Raw genomic sequence first — 19795 nt, 5'->3', positions numbered from 1 at the left:
GCAGATATGTTGGAAGGGGGATTCGAATTTGCATGGCCGGTTTATCCCTTTCTTCTTGAAGGGTATAAGCGGTCATTATTTTCGGTGTAAGTTCAGGTTGTCTGGTTGGAATGGTGATTGACCTCTCTCCCTCACGTCGAACTTCGACGTAGTACGGAGTACTCCGTACTGTGGACATGCTACTTTAGGGCAAGGCGGGCCCGCTGTAGGGTCGTCGATCAGCGTGCGCCCTTGAAAATTATGCTGTGGGTCTTTGGGGGGGTTCGCATCCTATAGGCTGTGGGATTTGTTTTTGGACGAATAAAGCGAGGGGCTTATGCATTCACCCGTTATTTGGATGGAGGCAAGCATGGAGTGTGGCGGAATTGTCTGGGGGATAAGCAACGAGGGGATGTGGGACAGGGATTGATAGAGAGTTAGAAAGTTAGCGCAATTGATGCATCAGAAATGTAACGGGTAGTGGCGCCGAGTCTATTCAAGGGGTCAGGTTTTGTTTATATTTCGTACTTGGTGTGTTGTTTTATTATTTTGTTGGGTGCGCTCTTTAAAGAAACAAGTCATGGTTTATACAACTACGACGGACTAGAAGGATTTAGAGTAGCATTACAACCCCAATAGTCAGTCTGAATTCCAATATCTCCCAAGTTTAACGACATTAAATGGACAAACCCCCTGTGGCATGCAAGGTGCCATCACGCCCCATTCCGGGCAAGGGACTAGGGATAGCAAACTGCAAAAATGAGTCCCGAGAGTCACATTCCCAATTGGATTCGATGCAGCACCCTTGAGTAAAGAACGATGTATCATTCGGATCGTTGCTTGGGTGTTCCGAGGAGGCCTTCTCTCCCACATGGCGTGTGAGAATTATTCACAGGCCATGCCTTGCGCCCACGTCAATACCACGCTTCGGTCCCGGCAATTCAGTGGCCATCATGATTCCAGTCCTTTGGGTCTTCTCCTGATAACTGCCTTTTCTGGCTACAGCCATTTCTGTTAGCTTTATTAGAGGTTGCTTTGATCGTTCGGCGCTTTTATACTTCGCATCCTACATCCTTCAGGGTGTCGAGTTGCCAGGGGATATAGACTTTCTTTTCTATTCTCGCAATCCCCTTTTTTTTCGCGGAGAATTTTGTTGTCTCATCCTGAATAGATTTTTCCAATCTAGTCATTCAGACACACACGCGATCATGACGGTCTTCAGCAGGTCCAGACCTGACTCGCAGCAGACGATGACTGGTCTTGACGACGAGGAGTATGCTCAAAAAGGCCTTGTTGAGCCGCGTTATATGGGCACGTTGGCGGATCGTCGTGATATGAATGCTCTTGGTCGAGTCCAGGTTCTGCGAGTAAGTTGCTCTGCTCTTGTCATGGCGGTTGTGGCGGTCTTGCTAACATTAGGAAGAGAAACTTTCGGTTTATCTCTATTGTTGGATTTGGATGCACTTTGATCTGCACATGGGAAGTTATCTTGACGTACGTGCCAGTCCCTGCATATGGTGATCATGCAGACCTCTGACTCCATTAATAGATTGCTGGCGGCTGGCTTGACCGACGGCGGTACAGCGGGCTTGATATGGGGGTTCATCGGCGTCTCATGCGGATTTACCCTTGTCTATGCCAGCATTGCTGAGATGGCCTCGATGTATGTGACTGACGGCATGCTGTCCCTGGCTGGATCCCCGCTAATCAGTCGACAAATAGGGCCCCCACTGCCGGTGGACAGTATCATTGGGTGTCGGAGTTCGCACCAAGGAGAGGACAAAAGTACCTCAGCTATATCACAGGTAATACAGTTGACATAGCTAGTCCTTGTGTAAGTCTAGCTAGCTAATGTATTATCTTAGGATGGCTTTCTGCAATGGGTTGGCAATGCGCTATTGTGTCCATCGCCTACCTTGCTGGCACAATCATTCAAGGCCTGATCGTCTTGAACCGGCCAGATTATGACTTCCAGCGATGGCATGGCACCATGCTAGTAATTGCCATCTCGACATTCTCGATCTTGTTCAACACCTTCCTAGCCAAGAATCTTCCCTTCGTGGAAGGATTGATCTTGATTATCCATGTTATTGGCCTGTTCGCCATCATCATCCCGTTATGGGTACTCGCACCGCGGGATAATGCCCACGCAGTGTTCACCACGTTCAACAACGGGGGTGGCTGGAACAATGCTGGGACGGCAACATTAGTCGGTTTGTCTACTACCATAACCTCCATGCTTGGTTACGATTGCTCGGTTCATATGTGTAAGAAAGAGCCCTATGAACGACCTCAGACCTGGTATATTGTGCTGATATTCAAAAGCCGAAGAAATCAAAGACGCATCAGAGACACTCCCAAAGGCAATGATGTCCTCTGTCGCCGTCAATGGTGTGCTAGGATTCATCATGCTAGTCACATTGTGCTTCACACTAGGCGAGGTCGACAAAATCCTGGATACACCGACGGGATTCCCATTCATCCAGATATTCTACAACACCACAGGTAGCATCGCCGCGACAAACGCCATGACCGCTGTGCTAGTGGTGACCCTGACAGCTAGCACAATCACCGAGGTGGCGACGGCATCACGCCAGCTCTGGTCGTTTGCACGGGACGAGGGGCTGCCCTTTTCGTCCTTTTTTGCATATGTAAGTCCCCGATTTAATCCCTGTGTGGCATCTGAAACAAGATGTGTAGATTCAGCCATATTAATCCGTAACCACTAGGTCACACCCGGCTGGAACATCCCCCTCAACTCCGTGATGGTGTCTCTAGTCATCACAGTGCTACTATCGATGATTAACATCGGGTCGGAGGTCGCCCTGAACGCCGTTATCTCGCTCACGATCACATCTTTATTGTCCGCGTACATCATCTCGATCGGGTGCGTATTTCTAAAACGCATTCGTGGCGAGCCGCTCCCGCACCACCGGTGGTCGCTTGGAAAATTTGGCATGGCAGTGAATATCGGGGCATTGGCGTTCCTCTGTCCGATTTTTGTCTTCGCGTTCTTTCCCCTGTCGACGGATGTTACGGTTGAAACGATGAACTGGAGCGTGGCGATGTATGTTGGCATCGTTGGATCCGCGACGATTTACTATTTGGTTTGGGGGAGACATCATTTTATTCCGCCTGTGGCTTTGGTTCAGCGGGATGAAAATAGTTGAGGATTGCCTCTGGCTCGAAGGGTTTGTCGTTTCTTCTCTCTCTCTCCCTTTTTCTTTTCTTTTTTTTTTTTTCCTGTTATTATTTTCCTGTCTATGTTTGACTGCATTGTGTATTTTGTATTTTGATGACGTGATGATGTGACATACTCGGTGTATAGGTATAATGTTGAGATTCTGCTGCTATTATTTATTTGAGTATCACTATTTTGTCCTTTTCAAACAGGACTCCCTACTCCGTACATTGTACAATAATGACGTGGCCTCACCCCTATTAGTGGTGATAGTTACTCGATTTAGAGACTTCTAAGCACAAAGGCTCGACCATTCAGCTGGCCATCGGCACTGAAATTTAAGTTATCAGATAGAACTGTTTCTTCCTCCTATGACACAAGCGCTTCATGACCTCTGCTACTCCGTGCGCCAAAACCTAAGCTTCTTGTTCGGTCTAACGAAGATGGTGGATCAGCAACACCTAAAATGCAGGGCCATTGATAAATAGAGATCTAGTGCACAAGAAAAGCCCGGAGATGAGCTATAAGTGGAGGAGCCAGCCTCATGATATAGGGAGTGGTTTCAGGTTATGAGCGTTATTATTAAATCATTAACCAGCCACCAATGAAACTTTCGAGCTGAAAGTTCCAGGGGTGATCTGTTTTGTTTACTGTTTTTTTCTAGAACACCCCTAGTTCATTCAATCTGACTGATTGATTCCTGACATCCCCACTTTGGACCGAATGGTTGGGAAATCGATTTTTACGGAGAGTTAAGGACGTGTAAGCTAGGAGAACCGTGATGGGTCAACGCGATACACACTCCGGCTAGGCGGAAAGTGGGGGAGTCCGTAGAGTTCCATTTGGTATTTTATAAGAATGGGGGTTGAAACCAGGGGAATTTATTTTATAAGTATAAGTACCATATATGTACTCCGTAAGTACCCCCTTAACTGGGATTTCCCTTCTAGATGGATGTGGAGTTATCAGATGGGATTGATTACTCGATGAGGACTGAGGGAGAGATATTTGAAAAAGAAAAAAAAAGGGGAATTGCCGGTCATGTCTGACCGCTTCATGTTACCGCCTTTGACAAGCGGGTTGACTCCTCCTTCCCATCCTCATTCGTATTCTTTCCATAGGGAATTAAGCCATCTGCAGTTCATCATTTCCATCAGTAAACTGTCTTTTCCATCAAGAATTCATCAGTCCTAGGCCGTCTGAAGTCATATCCATCAACCTCGGACCGAAGGATCACCAGTAGACTGTCTGACGGAGGTGGTGAGGCCTGCAGAGGGTGCAGGCCAAGATCCGGTCTGTCAAGGACAAATCCCGCCTATCTGATTGATCTGATAACCGAGGTAATATGTATGGTATTGTCATGTTACCAAACTTACCAACATTTTCTGCCGGCCCACCTCGGAACATCCATTTTCTTTCCAATTGCAATTTAAAATATCCCTGTAAAACCCCTGTCACAACGTAAATTGTATATTGTAGGATAGTCTCAATTGCAATCATACGATATTATTACTGTGGTCAGTCCAGATCAACAGCCGGGACTCTCCTCGGCTGTTCCCAGCACCGAATACGGGTAAGGTACAAGGTCATCTTCATATGCACCGTCGATCCGGATGGATATGATGACCCCAAATGGAGCCTTTGCCATATCCAGTAGTCGAGTCCTTATTACTACTGACTTTCAAGATCTACATAAGACCATATCCCATATCCCATATTCCAGCTCTTATATTTGTGTAAAATATCAATGCCGGAACCAACCGCGTAACGTACCCCGTGACGAAGAATGTGGCAAATCTGATAAATCCCTGTACTGTTTCCGACCTTCCTGTGAGATCCCGTATTTCTCATTCCCATACCGTCATTTTCACTTTCCCGGTTCCCTGTACGGAACTATCGCCCCGACCATTCTTCGGGTCCGCGTTCTCCTCCCTCATCCCACTCTTCTATTCCCATGCTCTATTCATAGAAAGCAAAAAAAAAAGGGGGCTTTATTACGTCCCTTAACCAGTATCACGTCTCGACTCATATACCCCGGTCTTCCCTCGTTGCGCCGATTCTTGTGCAACTTTTCGGCGACTCCCAACACTCCTCTAAATTTCCTCATGGGTATGCGGAGAGCACTCAATCCCAATTATTTAACCTTTTGAGACTTAGATTCTGATCTATCGAATTAGTTCACGCCGTTCAACCTATCATGCCATCGGCGACTTACTCTACGGGGTCCCGTCCCCGCAGAGGCACTTACCAAGAAATCCCAGTGTCCTCGACCTCCCACCCAGATAACCCAATTCCGGAAGAGCCTCGAGGTGTGCGTTCGCTCTCAGTAACCGATACCAATTTCAACGTCATTTCCTCAGGCTCCTCCCAGGGCACTGTATCGAGCGGCTCAAATTCCCCCGATACCCCTCTAACACCACCCACCGAGTCCCAATCCGAGGAAGAAAATGCAGAGGAAAAGGTCGACGGTGGTCGGCAACGACGACGAGCATCCACTGTCCTCATCTCGCAGAACGCGGTTGATATGCGAAGGGTATTGGAGAATGTGGGCACAGCAGGCACTCAGAAGCTTCAGTCTCTCTGCTGTGGTGGGGGTTGTTGCCGGGGACAGGCATTGCGCCCTGTAGATGGACCGATCTCAGGCTTCAATTCCATCGTTGCACCTATCGGCAACAAGGCATTCGATAGCCTCAAGCTGAACCTTGACCTCCTCACCATGGATAGTGAGCTTTCCAACATTGCCCCGCTCCCAGAGAAGACCGTTTCGTTCAAGCCGCCTCCCGCATCAGCAGCCGACTTGACCTTTGGCCCTGCAGACCATCCGCCGGAATTCGTGCAGCCACACCCCCCTTACCAGGTTTACCGTGCGCCTCTGTTCCACACCCGTGAGTTGACAGGACCCGGAGCCGAGAAGCGTACCTACCACTTTGATATCGATGTCACCGACTACCCCGCCGAAAGCGGGATGGTCGACTTCGTAGTCGGCGGTGCAATTGGCGTGTGCCCCAAAAACAAAGACTCCGAAGTTGAAGAGGTCCTCAACCTCCTAGGTGTTCCGAAGTCTATGCGCGACAAGAAAGTCCTCATGCGCACAACTAAGGGCCGCTGGCCGACAATCTGGGGTGATGACAAGCCGCGCGAACTCATCACTACCCGTCGCGAAGTTCTAAGCTGGTGCTCCGACATCCAGAGTTACGCCCCAACAAAACCACTCTTCCGCCTCCTCGCCGAGTACACAAGCGAGCCAAACGAGAAGAAAATCCTCGAATACCTCTCCTCAGCCCAAGGCCAAGGCGCCTTCTGCGACCTACGCACAAGCTCTTTCGTCTCCCTCACCCAACTCCTAACCGCCTTCTCAAGCTCTCAACCACCCCTCGATCACCTCCTCTCCGTCCTCAACACCCTGATGCCCCGCTTCTACTCCCTGTCCCAAGACCCCCAGATCTCCTGCCAATACAAAGGCACCGAATGCCGACGCTTAATTGAAGTCGCCGTCACAGTTGCAGAATCCGCTGACTGGCGCGGTGGGACCCGCACAGGCGTAGGATCTGGATACCTGGAGTCCCTCGCGCGGCGAGCGATTGCCGCAGAAGCCTCCGGCGAAAAACTGGACCTCCACGTGCCCATGTTCCGAGGACTGATGGCGAACCCTCTCGCAACGCGCTTTGCCTCAGATGGTCCGATGCTGCTCATCGGCGCTGGCGTTGGCATCGCACCTTTCCGCGGCTTCGTGCAGCGCCGTCTGCAGTCGGCGAACTGCGCCAATAAGGTCTGGGTGCTGCAAGGCGTGCGGGACTCGCTGCTCGACGAGCTTTACTCCGGCGAGTGGGGCGTGCATGAGGATAAGGTGCGCACTGTTGTGCAGAGCCGTAGGGGCGAGAGTCGCTATGTGCAGGAAGAGGTTAGACACCAGGCTGACCTCGTTTGGTTCGTTATCAACTCGCTTGATGGTCGTGTCTTTGTTTGTGGTTCGGGTAAGGGTATGGGTGAAGGTGTTGAGGCTGCTCTCATTGATGTTGCTATGGCAAAGGGTAATCTCAATGCTCAAGAGGCCGATATGTTCTGGCAGCGGAAGAAGGAGGCCGGACAGTATATTGCTGTAAGTTTTGATATGTTTTGATGTCTTGGGGGTCTATACTGACTATTTTCAAGGAAACTTGGTGATCACTTAAATTCTAAGTGCCTTGACGCATTGCGCCTTGATGGTTAAATGCTCATTCATGTGCAAAAAGACATCATTGTTCCTTCGTCTGTACATATTTGTCCCATCCTGCCTGCATCTGCAAAGCTCTGCGGTTGTTCTTTCTTTTGCTTCAGCTTATGGCTAGATACACTCGGTCAGGTCGTCGACTGGCCTTCTCTCGTTTTGCTCTTTGTCTGATTCATGTTCTTTTAGCGGGGCGGTTATTTGTTCTCTCTTGTCTTTTTTCTCCTTTTGCATTCTTTATTTCTCGGGCTTATGGTTGTTATCTCTTTCATTTTAGTTGGGATATGCATAAATCAATCTTTGTTTCTATCTGATTGTTCTTCTTGACGAATTCTTCGCACCATATCCCGGAATTATCACGGCGGATTCGCTGCTTGGTCTTGTCCGTCTACTTCACAGCAATCTCAGATGCCGAACCCAATCACAAAACGACATGATGCACTCCGAAATAGAAAACTATCCTATATGGAAAGGGAATCGACTACGCATACCATTTTTTGATCTTGCTTTATTTTCACTGTTACGGTTATCCCTGGCCCTCTGAACCATTGATCCCTCTCCTACTTCCATCAACCTACCGCCTATATCTATGAAGCTGCTCATCGGCCCCGGGGTTCTCACTTGGTTACCTAAGTCGCCCTTGATATTCAGTGTTGGTCTCTGTATATTAATTTGATTTTGATACTACGGAACTGATCTCATTACGGAACCATGGCCATGGTTGCCTTTGTCAGCACTAGACAACAGAGCTCGGCAATTTGGTTGGTACAAATCAAGACCGGCCATACCATTTGCAGCTCCATAGCCTCGCGAAGGATCAGCTGACTTTCAATCAACCTGGCTAAGCACTAAATAGGGAAAAGGCACAGACAAGGTCCACAAACCGCGCGGTATTAGACCCAGAGGCGTTGCGATGAGATCGCCGCGACGATGTCACCGTTGATCTGTTCTGTTCTGGGAACCTATTTATTCATCCCAGTCTGAACTTGTTCCCCCTTTTCATCCTATTCTCTCTAATCCTATCTATATCATGGAGTCCTAACCACCCTACCCTATTATTCCATCAGGCAGTGCCATGTCGACTAAGCATCGGGCCACTATCTTGGGCTGCCCAATCTGATTGCCTGTTATTTCCCGTCTTTCCAACTTTATATTCGACCAGTTTGTGCTAGAGAAGGAACAGCCTCACGTCATAACCCAAACAGAAACTACTCAAGGCAATCGTCACGGTCGGAAACTTGAAGTGCAACGCACAGCCTTATATTCGCACAACAGTGGTGACCTAGGTATCACTCAGCAAAAGATCAGGGTAATAAATCACCCATCCATCTATCTATGCATCATCCATCGTCCACCAAATAAGAACAAGAAACACTGTTGTTGGAGCGATCGAATCAGATTTACCCCAAAGTGCTAGGACATAAACCAAACATAACTTGAAGATACACATGCTGCAGTCAATTGTGTGCTCGAGGTAATTCATCAGGACATTCTTCAGTCGACTTTCAGGTAAAACAAGAACGGCGGACGCAAAGGGTTAACAAGCAAAGCACTAGAGCATGGCAACAACCACCACAACGGCAGCTGCCCCCATTGGCGCAGCAGTAGCCATAGCAGCTCCCGCATTGGGAGTCTGGGTTGCCTGGCTGGCAGTGAACGAAGCCGTTCCTGCTGTGACATCGATCCCGTAGGAGGTGTAGGACTTCGTTGGCAGGTTCGTGGTGGAGGTGGAGGTGGAGGTAGAGTACGAAACGCCAGCGGTGGTGCCAGTGACTTTCACGCTAAACGAACAGGAAGGAGACTGGGTGGCCTTCGCGAAAGTGCAATCAAAGTTCTGGGTTCCAGTCACAGCATTGACTGATCCCGAGCCTGATGCGGTATATACACCAGTGAGACTGTAGGTGCTTGGGCCCTGGATCATGGTCCAGGGAGTAGCGATTTCGCAATCAGACTTGGGCGCATCGCTCAGACATCTGATTTCGTAGGTGGTGGCGATGGCATTGATCCCAGCGACGCTGGCAGCCGTGCTGGTCCATGGGTGGAGGCTGAGTGAATGAGCCCATTGCATTCCACCGCCGAAGTAGTTGATTCTGGTTGATTCGTCCGCAGTGACGAGGGCAGCTAGTGCCGTTGAGAGAAACCAACTGGTACGCATTATGTATTTCGTTTTGTCTTTCAAGGTTGAACTGTTAGAGCAACTGATGAGAGATTATGGGATCAAGAAAGAGAAAGGGACCAAGTGGAAACGGTTCCTCTTTTAAGTGGCATTCCTCAAACTATCAGAGGCCGGCCCCCGTATGAATTCAGCCCAGCAAATGAGCTGAAACATTGCAGGCTAACTATGCAACTAAGCAAAGCGAGAGAGTCTCATTGGTTTGGCTGTAAAGGGACGTGCGTAGGGCACCCGATCAGAGCCGGATCAACCGCTGTAGCCTAATTGATGGTGGTGGTGCAGATGCACTAGACAAGCCACCATTTGATACGCGCCCTTTGAACAAAGATATTGGGGAAACTGACTGCAAAACCCATGAAGTCCCTCGATAGGTTTCCATCTTGGGGGCGTGATTAGAGGATCGAGCCCCTTGGGGGCCGTTTCACAAGTTCTCACTCCTGTATCAGGTTGGGGCCGCCCCAATCGAGCAGTGGAAGCATAATGCATCTCGACGACGGAACAGGAACTTTATGCACTGATAATGTATGTGCTGTTCTTCGATTTCTATCGGAGAAGACAGAAATAGCGGCAATTATGATCTACGGCATGGGTGGATGAATTTCTGTGGAGAAGGTAAGTTGGGAGAAAACCCGTAGACTGGATTGAGTGAGACTAGGAGAGAGAAAGAGAGGAAGAACGATCTAGGTAAGGAGTAATGTGCTATCCACCTTATACAGTATGTTTCCTCGGCAATTTCTAGATACTTTTGCAATCTCTAGACCGCTACTCCGCCGAGAAACCGACCAGAGCTGTTTGAGCGAGCGGAAACTGTTAAAACAGGTGCCTAGTCAGGCAGTGGGGATTGGTATATATACCTGATAGTTCAGGCCGGTATACTAACTAGTTAACTAACTAAATAGGAGCTCGTCTTCTTTCTCTACTAACTATGAGCAGCCGCATACTTTGCCAACATATTATTTGCCAGCCTCGCTGTTGTACTTGTATTCAGTATGACTGTCGCGTAGTGTGGAAGTCACATATCTGACAGAGGTATCCCTATAAGAAAATACGACATTGTCGGGTTGTTTGAATATCCCATTGATTTAGAAAGCTTTCCCTTCGTGTAATATATAAGTGATGCATAGCATATCAAAGGTGCAGTGTCTGTGGTATACTTAGGTAGTGTTAGACTCGAGAAATAGAGTTAAGCATCCAATGTTCCTCCGCAGGTGAACCATGGTATGAACCCCGTTGCACTTCCGAAGTTCTATGGCTTCCATGACTTCCCTTCCAAGGTTTCCAAGGTTTCTTCCGGATATATCAGGCAGTCTTGGAAAGGCGGTATGTGAGCTATTCATGGCTGCCTAGCCTCGAGATATTGTTCCAAGTAACCATCCTGAATATCATCCGCATTTCTTCCCTACCTAGGTGACACCCCTTACTATCAAAATGTCAGAAGAAGAAATAAACCCCGAACTCCTTCCCATCACCATTTCCGCAAACACTCTTAACTCCAAGTCCTAATGCTTCACGTTTCGATCTCCTTTACTCCACCATCGAAGCCACCATCCAAGATGTGCAAGCCCGATCTGAGATTGACCGTCCGGACTTAATTGTGATTACCGATATTACAACACAAGAGGGTGAACACCTCTGGGACATACTTGAAGAAAATTTCGAGTCGAGAGGGATCCGAAAGACCCTCGATACGCGTAACAGAACCTTGAAAATCAAGCTGTGAGTCTATGGCAGGGAAAATGGAAACATATATATCGCTTTTCAACGAGGCGTTTATTGCTACAGAATGAAAGACTGAAGGTCCCTATTTTAAGTTGCAAGATCATGCGGTGCTTGCTCCAGGTTAGAGAAAAGGCCACGTTAGTTATTTGCTGTTCCTAGGCCGACAATAGGATTCCCGAATAGGAATTCAGTTGCTTCTTTCTTATCCTCTAACTCCTCGTCTCCCGCCTCCTTATTAGAAGCCTAGGAGACGTCGACGGCAATGATCTCCCTTTGTTTTGTGTGAGCAACTAACGGCAAAGAAGCAAAACTAGGTAATATTTCGCTGATTGTTATTTCCCTCTGATGTGACACAAAGACGCTAAACCGACGTGGAAGCAGCGCCCTTATAGATAATACAAGACAGACACAAAGTTCGGAACTGTCACAATACTCGGGAATTCCTGCTGCAATCTGATTGCATTCTTATTCGGCGCCTGATGCAAGCGGAATAAGTTGAGAAGGCGATTCGCTTCCTTGAGCCATAACCCTTCGGTGTGGAAAAGGTTAAAGAGACCACACAACATCAAAACGTTGAGCTTGACACCACCCTCGGTGATACAATTAACACAACGAGGGTTGCCTAGATGGGACGATTACGCTAACAAATATGGATGTAATGCCACGTTTGTGCAAATTCATGCTTCTTATGAATAGGAAACAGTGTGAGCAGTTGAATTCAATTCATGTTTCTCTCGCTTAGTTTGGCATCTAACCCGTTAAACCGCGTCTTTATTTCCACTATATTACTCTTAGTGAATCTCCAGCGCTGAAATGTGGATATATTTCAAGGAGATACCAAAACTCCCCTCAGGTGTGACTTGTTCAGCATATGTGATAAGTGGGCTATGCCGTCCTCGCCACTCCGTACTCGTACATGGCCTTCCGGTTCGAAAATGGAGCGAGTGACATTTAGGGGGATATATGCTTATTTATATCCCCAATTTTATTGCATTAGGAAGTAGCAGGAAGTGATACTTCTGACGTCTCACATAGGATCAAAGTCTTTCCTAATCGAGCGAGAAAACGTTAGATGTCGGCTCTAAATTTAGCCGTCGAGGTAGCAAAGCTCCAACGAGCAGAAATCAGACAAAGAAACAAAGTACTATACTATCGACACGGTCTTTAGCGCCGAGTCAGGCACTAATGCATAGCCCACCGAACCATCACCCGAGCTCCCGTCGCTACACCTTTCATCATCCAGCAACTCAGATCACTCCATAGGGGCAGGAATTCCATTTCCGGGCCTTGCCTAACTGCCTAACCCGTTCAAGAAAGAGACATCTGACACCCACCCGCGTCATTTAAAAGACAAGGCCCCATCTAAAAATAATATAATATTTGATCTGACCAATAGAGGAAAGACCCTGTAATATCACTTTGCATGGCGACGAGGGATTGGTGGCCTTATCACGAACTATACCCTTGGCACACCCGAATCATGCATGAGTGGTCCTCCGGTGACACGAGTCTATGTTGTTTTGGGCAGCCAAATAAGCAAACAATCCGGATTATTGTCCAAATTCTAGCCAGGTACATACTTAAAACGTGCACCTATCAACGACCTAGACGTTTAATTCAGGGTGGTTTATGCAGAGGGCCCTTTTGGGATGCCCATTGTTGCATCATTGTGTCACTATGCTATGGAGTGGTTACTTGTGCTAGAGCCATAAGCTGCAGATCAACTTATTATTTTTAATTATATGTTTTCCTAATGACAATTCCTTTCTGATACCCACATCGACAGTTGGGGGAAAAAGAAGAAGAAGAAGAAGAACCGGGCCTGCTTTTGACGGTTCACAAAAAGGAGACTTGTATTGATTCTAGAAGGAATTCTTGGCAATTCAATATTATAATAGACCAAATAGAAGCTCAAATGTCAGGAAAATGAAAATAAGGTTAAACACCCAAAAATTGGATCGAAAAATAAAATAAAATAATAGTATATAAAATAAAATGTAAAATGTAAAATATAAAATTTGGAATAAAAAGTAAATTAAATTAAAAATAAAATAAAATAAAATAATAATAATAAATATTAAATAAACCCCCGGCAGACCCAAGAACCGGGAAATGAAAATGACAAATACTGCAAGTATCCATGGATCAGTATGTGCTCCCACCGATCTGGAGTAATTCCTCCGACGCTAGGGTTTACAGGCCAAAACTATATGACCCCTCTCTATTTCCCCTCTCATGACTCTGGCTTCTTTGAGAGGACCAATCATTCGCATTTTGGACCAGTCCATTCTCCAAGAGACGATCCTGGTTGCCTGCGAGATCCGATGATCTGCATTCCTTCATGCACGATCTCTGATCTCGTGAATGAGGATCTAAGGGCATGGCAGGTATGACGATCGGATGAAAATTCCAATTTCTTTTTCACTTTTCTCTACGCAGTTTCTTTGTTGAAGTGTACGAAGATCCTCGGTTTGAGAGTTTCATGAAATAAATCTTTCAAATTCCGATTTTTCGAACCAGATCTCCTTAGAACGACGAATCAAAGACAGTCTCGGTAGATCCAAAGCTCCGAGGCTGACTCCATTCGATCGGAAATAATTTTCGGATTTATTTTGAAGGGGATCTTCCATTCGATGGGTGGGTCGACAATATGGGCCTAAAAGACATACTTTAGGGCCCGAGGTGACTGCGCTGTACGGAGTAAAGTTCAGTTATTAAACTTTGAAGTACATAGACTCGGGTGTCAGATGAAGGCGGGTTATTATAGGGGCTATACTATAGGGCTGTACAGGGGAAAGTCAACAATTCCAATATGATGATAGTACATAGACGGATACTTGTCTCATCGTACCATTGTGCTCCAGGATTCACTAGGAACCTGTCCAATCACCAAAAAATTCAGAAAAAGGGACTCCATTGTTCCGACTTGATTGGCTGACTAGCGCTAGGCTGAATAAGACTCAGCTCGCATTTATGTACTCCGTACGAAGAGTAGTCCAGTGATCTCCAGACATGACAGGCTTGTGCCACTATTGAATTGTCAGAATGTGACTAGTTTCTAGAGCGGGTCTGTTAGTGCAATTTGTGTCGTGTCAAGCTGAGAAACTGCTCCAGAATATAACTAGTGGTCCAGATTCCATCGTCTGGACGCGATACGCGAGGTAAAGATGCTAATTAGCGCAAATCACTCAATTTACGGTCGGCGAGGTTCTGAGCTAAGTACCCAAAATGCAACACAACTAAGAGATATCATATGCGAGCGTATCTTCAATCCAATCATATCAATAGCCGCGATGTTACCAGTTCACGAGTGCATTACGTCGTGACAGCAGGCGGGAAAAGAAAAAGGAAAAAACGAAAGCGGGTTCTCCGGGTGATCCTTGATCTGACATACAACATACAACATACGGAGACAGAAAATAAATTTCTAAAAAAGAAACCAGAAAAAAAAAAAAAAAGCCTTGGGCGCCACAAGCTCTCGAAGGAAGTGGAGAGATACAAATTGAAGAATCCCTTGGTGATCTATCCCTGTAGACCAATACCAGCCCCTCTCCCTTTCCATTTGGTCGATCAATCACCGTGCCCACCGATGAGAGGCTCTAGGCAATCTACGATCGATCCGAGACGTCACCTCTGCGGATTCTGATTCGCCCAAATTAAATCCAGAACTTTTCTGTCTTTTGTATCCACCATCCGGGTTAAGCTCTCTTCGTGACAACTCTCCTTGGAAGTGGCGATCTTTTGTGATTCGGCGTCTGGAAGATCCACTTTGGATAGTCTCTTTTTTTTGGTTTTTTACCATACGAGGTTCTACATCTTTTAGAGTTGACACTCTGGTTGTCTTTTCCTCTTCCACCGGAGTGGGTGTTTCTTCCCTTTTGTCACTATTTTGTCACGAACTACTCCGTACCGAGTACTAAATCCCGAGTACTGAATCATAGATCCCCCACAGGAAAAAAGCAATATGGGTGTGATTTGATTTAATATGTATTTAACAACTAATTAACTTTAGCCTGACTCAGGCACATCATGACAGAATTCCCCCCCCCTCCTTACTCCCCTGTCTGTCGGACATCCCCTCTTCCCCAACATTTCCTATGTACTCTCTGTATATTCCCTATGATTGTTCTTTTATAAACATTTACTTTTCAAGTATACTATACTGTCTGGATTCAGTGTGATTTCAAAGGATCTTGGGAGATCTATCTTTTAGGATAATTGGAAATACTTATTGGCTTATAAGCACTGGCATAGGATCCCCTAATTTGACGTACACTAGTGAATCACACCAGGTTTCCCAAAGAGTTATTATATTTTCAATTACCAAAGAACCCCGACGTCCTTTACCCCGAAGCATCCAATCAAACCCCCCTCCTAAAATACAACGGAGTGGTTCGTAAGATAGATCCGCTAAGACTATTTCCATAGGAACCAAAGACTATATCTGTCAACCTTAACCATTTTCTCTTCTCCGCTATGTATGCCCTTGACGCGGAGCCCTTGGTGCTCCGACTCAATGTACCCACTAAGCCCACGATCGTCATTTTTCGGCCCCCCCCTGTTCTTGCTTTCCCATGGACCTGTACCAGCTGGATCTTTTTTTATTTTATTTTATTTTTAATTTACTTTAATGTAGATTTTGGGGCCACTTTTTTTTATGGTAGAAATAATGTACGGGGCCCTGCATTATTTGGGAAACCGCATTTCCATCTTTGCCCTCATTCCCCAACCTTGCATATAATCTTGGCCTTTCTCTTTTTTATTTTACCATGTCAACGTAAAATCAGCCTGCTTTCCCTGGTGAGTGCTTCTTTCGGATACTTTCACCCCTCATCTCCTCCCTCTTATACCTTTTCCTGGAGAGTCTCGACCTTTTGAACTACAGACTCGTCTGATATTCGATTCTGACTGTGTCGAGTATAGTTCTTATTTTGTAATACACTGTGAAACTATTTCCGGACATTTCTACTCTTGTCCCTCCCCCGAATACCTTGTCTATGTCACAGTCCCATGAGGTAGACGAAGATACCAATATGGCTATTTCGTATACAACCCAGTCGCCAACCGGACACCCTCACCAAACCCTCCCCTCATTCCGCGAGGTAAGATTATACCCTTCAATCCTTTCAGAAATACGACCTGAAGTCAATATCTAACATCCCTCAGCTGCTCCCCGCTCACCTCCACGATGAAATCGAATCAACATCCCCATTCTACACCACCCCCCGCCACTCGCAAGACCGCCCACCCTCAGGCCACGAAATGGCCAACCCCCGCTCAATCACATACGCCAACCAAACCAACCAAATTCCCTATGAATCCCACCGTGAATACACAGTCTCCCGCGGCGCAGACCACCAACCCCGCATGCCAGACCCAGGCCACCACATGCATCTAGCCGAAAACTCATCCCGCGGGCCCAGCCCAATTCTCCCCCCAATCCGTGACCTGGACTCCATTCCTGGTCGAGCAATGAACCCGGCCTCCAGCAGCGGGTATTCCGAGCGCCCCCCACGCTCCGACCCCTTTGTTGCACAGGAATACCGCCAGCCTGCGCCGACTGCAGCAATGTCCGCTGATCCGCGTGGCGAGCACTTTGCCCAGCCCATCATGCATCCCCAGTCGCCATATGGACACCCTGGTATGGCGTATGCGGATGAGCAGATGTCGCCGCAGATAATGGGACACGGGCAGGGAAATTTCGGCATTATGGGTGACCCAATTGATCCTAAGACGAAGCGGAGACGGGGGAATCTACCCAAGCCTGTTACAGATATCTTGCGGGCTTGGTTCCATGAGCATCTTGATCACCCTTATCCCAGTGAGGAGGATAAGCAGATGTTTATGACGAGGACGGGGCTTTCGATTAGTCAGGTGAGCATGTTTGAAACTGGAGACTGGCGACTGAGTTGCTAACTTTTGTCTTTTCTATACAGATTAGTAACTGGTTTATCAATGCTCGGAGACGACAGCTTCCTGCGCTGCGGAACCAGATGCGCAGTGGTGCGGATACGGAGTCTCAACGGCAGTCGCCTTTTAGTGATGTGGATGGATCGGAGCATATGCCCTCTCCTCGTCACTAGTGGCGATAAACCTGGACCTCGAGGTTCGGGTTTGATCACGGCACCCTTCTTTTCGTTTCTATTCACTCTTCAACGTTACACGGCATTCGAAACGTCAGCGTTTTATTCACTTTACGACTGGGACGCTTTTATCTTGTTTCTCTCTACCATTTACGATTCACGGGGTTGAGGACGGCGGGCTTGATAGACTGGCATCTTTCTTCCTTTTTCCTATGTGTTTAATGTTTTTTTTCTCCCCCTTTCTCACCTTCCATGTCCCTGGAGTTCACTCTACATGTCACATTGCCGTCCGGTACGAAGACTCTGGTCGGACATTATATTTTGATACCCTTTCTCTATGGTCGCGTTTACCAAGCGGGAACTCATTTCGTGGGAAATCGACAGGCAAAAGGGGTACACGACAAATTATGGCATTGGGAATCCCATTGAATCCTTTGTATGATCTACTCTACTTTGTGGTTTTCTTTTCTCTCCATGTTGCGCCGCATTTCCATTGCATTGTGTGTCCCTGGACAAGACCCGCGAAAATTGCATTACTAGGTGTTCTTTCAAATCTGCCTGACACTATTTTTCTACGCAGCGGTATAACGGCCAGGGTTCAAAACTCGCTTTTTGGGGGTGTTGATGCCTGAATGCCTCACTTTGAAACGGCAGAAAAATTAAGATACCTGAATTACTATTACATATGCCTTAATAAGCAAAGTACGCTGTTTCTGCTGACGTTATAGGGTTATTATAAAATGAAGCCTTTTGCTCCCATACAAATCCATACATCTCCATTTTTGGGGAGGTTTACCCTCTCCAGCATGAAAATGAAGCCTTTTTCTCCCATACAAATCCATACATCTCCATTTTTGGGATGGTTTACCCTCTCCATATATGAAAATGAAGCCTTTTGCTCCCATACAAATCCATGCATCTCCCATTTTTGGGATGGTTTACTCTCTCCATATATGAAAATGAAGCCTTTTTCTCCCATACAAATGCATATATCTCCCACTTTTGGAGAGGTTTACCCTCTCCAGCATGAAAATGAAGCTTTTTTTTTTAATTCCTACTTACAAATCCATATATCTATCTAACCCTCCGTCTCCGATGGCTCCGCCGAGGTGTTGTAACCGGAGATCTAGCCCGCTTCCGCCTCACCGGCTCTGCTCTCACTGGCTCTGCTCTCACTGGCTCTGCTCTCACTGGCTCTGCGTCCACTGGCTCTGCGTCCACTGGTGCTGGACTTGGTGTAGTTACATGGAAAGGGGCCTTATCCTCCTATGGATCAGCCTCGAATGAATACGTATCTTTATACCGCTTCACAACCACATGGAGCTTCGCCTTCCGACCTGGAAGCCTATCAACAAGCTCCTTCACAGTACCGTCAAAGGAATCATCCACTCCCGATATCCATCGAGGACTATATTTCCCCTTCGCGTACTGTATCTCCTTAGCAAAGTAGCATTTGTCCGTCCACCCTAGACTGAAATCAACGATACTCGGTAGCGCTATAATAAAGTAATCCCTCGCAAAGCTGTCGATATTTAAGACCGTTTGTTTAGGACGAAGGTTAACGGAAACTGAAGCTATAAAAGTAATAATTAGCTTTTGCTTCTAGATTATATAGGAAATATATACTATCCGGAATTGGATTTGTCTCTCCTGGTTTCTCCTGGAGATAGAAAATCACTATCATAGTGATTTGTTTACTCGCCTCTTTAGCGGCTTTCCGAGCTTCCTCTGCCTCCTTAAACTTCTTAGTATAAGCAAGGCGGTTTCCGCTGACTGTATTGCTCCGGAGGTCAGCGAACCGAGTGCTTGTGTACTGGGCTCGTGTAGGTGAAGGCCCCGCTGACGAAGGCCCCGCTAACGAAGGTATTGCTGACGAAGGTATTGCCGGCGTTATAGGTGCTACTAAGGAAGTAGGTGTAGGAGTTGTAGAGTCGAACTCCCGTAAGAGGGTCCTAAAAGCCTCTTGTGCTGTATCTGACAAATATATATTGGTAGAGAGTATATCAAATGTGTAGATGAATAAAAATGTGGAAGAACTTGATAGATAAAAGAACCTGGATAGAGAATGCTTTAATTTAGATAGTATTTTAATTTTAACGATGTTTTTAACCGAGATATCTATAGATAGATTTATATACTAGGCTAATTTGTAATATTAAATACATTTTCTACCCTTCCGAGACATACTCCTAATACTCCTCTTTATCAAATATCTCCGAGACATTCTCTCCCAATTCATCCACTGTATGCTCCTTATTGGGATCCCACTTAGCTACACCTATTGGCTTTATATAAACGTCGAGTATCGGATCTTGGCCCGAGGCCCAATGCCTATATGCTCGCTCCCGTAGCTTTATATACACCGCTTCAAATGGAGACTTAGAGTCACTAGTAAACCGAAGATCCGGATTTATAGGGTTAAACGGTATCCCTATAAGCTCTTCTCCAATTTT

At 46.7% G+C, this 19795-nt stretch overlaps 5 protein-coding genes across 5 annotated transcripts; 4 read left to right on the top strand and 1 right to left on the bottom strand.

The window, feature by feature from the left end:
* Positions 1-659: 659 nt before the first annotated feature.
* N7525_005113 (uncharacterized protein) lies at positions 660-997 on the top strand (the record flags this gene model as incomplete). Its single annotated transcript, XM_061213282.1, has 2 exons — positions 660-751; positions 790-997. 2 exons carry the CDS (start codon positions 660-662, stop codon positions 995-997), a joined length of 300 nt encoding a protein of 99 aa, XP_061070303.1.
* A 190-nt stretch (positions 998-1187) lies between these two features.
* Positions 1188-3149, top strand: N7525_005112 (putative GABA permease; the record flags this gene model as incomplete). The annotated part of the gene is made up of 7 exons (XM_002565123.2): positions 1188-1346; positions 1403-1473; positions 1529-1642; positions 1702-1784; positions 1845-2246; positions 2305-2630; positions 2709-3149. 7 exons carry the CDS (start codon positions 1188-1190, stop codon positions 3147-3149), a joined length of 1596 nt encoding a protein of 531 aa, XP_002565169.2.
* A 2116-nt stretch (positions 3150-5265) lies between these two features.
* Positions 5266-7324, top strand: N7525_005111 (FAD binding domain protein; the record flags this gene model as incomplete). The annotated part of the gene is made up of 3 exons (XM_002565124.2): positions 5266-5269; positions 5338-7259; positions 7313-7324. 3 exons carry the CDS (start codon positions 5266-5268, stop codon positions 7322-7324), a joined length of 1938 nt encoding a protein of 645 aa, XP_002565170.1.
* A 1595-nt stretch (positions 7325-8919) lies between these two features.
* N7525_005110 (uncharacterized protein) lies at positions 8920-9522 on the bottom strand (the record flags this gene model as incomplete). Its single annotated transcript, XM_002565125.1, has 1 exon — positions 8920-9522. One exon carries the CDS (start codon positions 9520-9522, stop codon positions 8920-8922), a length of 603 nt encoding a protein of 200 aa, XP_002565171.1.
* A 6734-nt stretch (positions 9523-16256) lies between these two features.
* Positions 16257-17342, top strand: N7525_005109 (homeobox domain-containing protein; the record flags this gene model as incomplete). Its single annotated transcript, XM_002565126.2, has 3 exons — positions 16257-16361; positions 16426-17133; positions 17196-17342. The coding sequence occupies 3 exons, from the start codon at positions 16257-16259 to the stop codon at positions 17340-17342; spliced, it is 960 nt and encodes a 319-aa protein (XP_002565172.2).
* Between the last annotated feature and the right edge of the window lie 2453 nt (positions 17343-19795).

This window comes from Penicillium rubens, assembly GCF_028828025.1.
Source record: "Penicillium rubens strain IBT 27055 chromosome Unknown utg000002l_segment0_segment0, whole genome shotgun sequence".
Lineage (NCBI taxonomy): Eukaryota > Fungi > Ascomycota > Eurotiomycetes > Eurotiales > Aspergillaceae > Penicillium > Penicillium rubens.
Note: the sequence above shows the minus strand (reverse complement) of the source record. Positions and strands in the feature narration are given on the sequence as shown.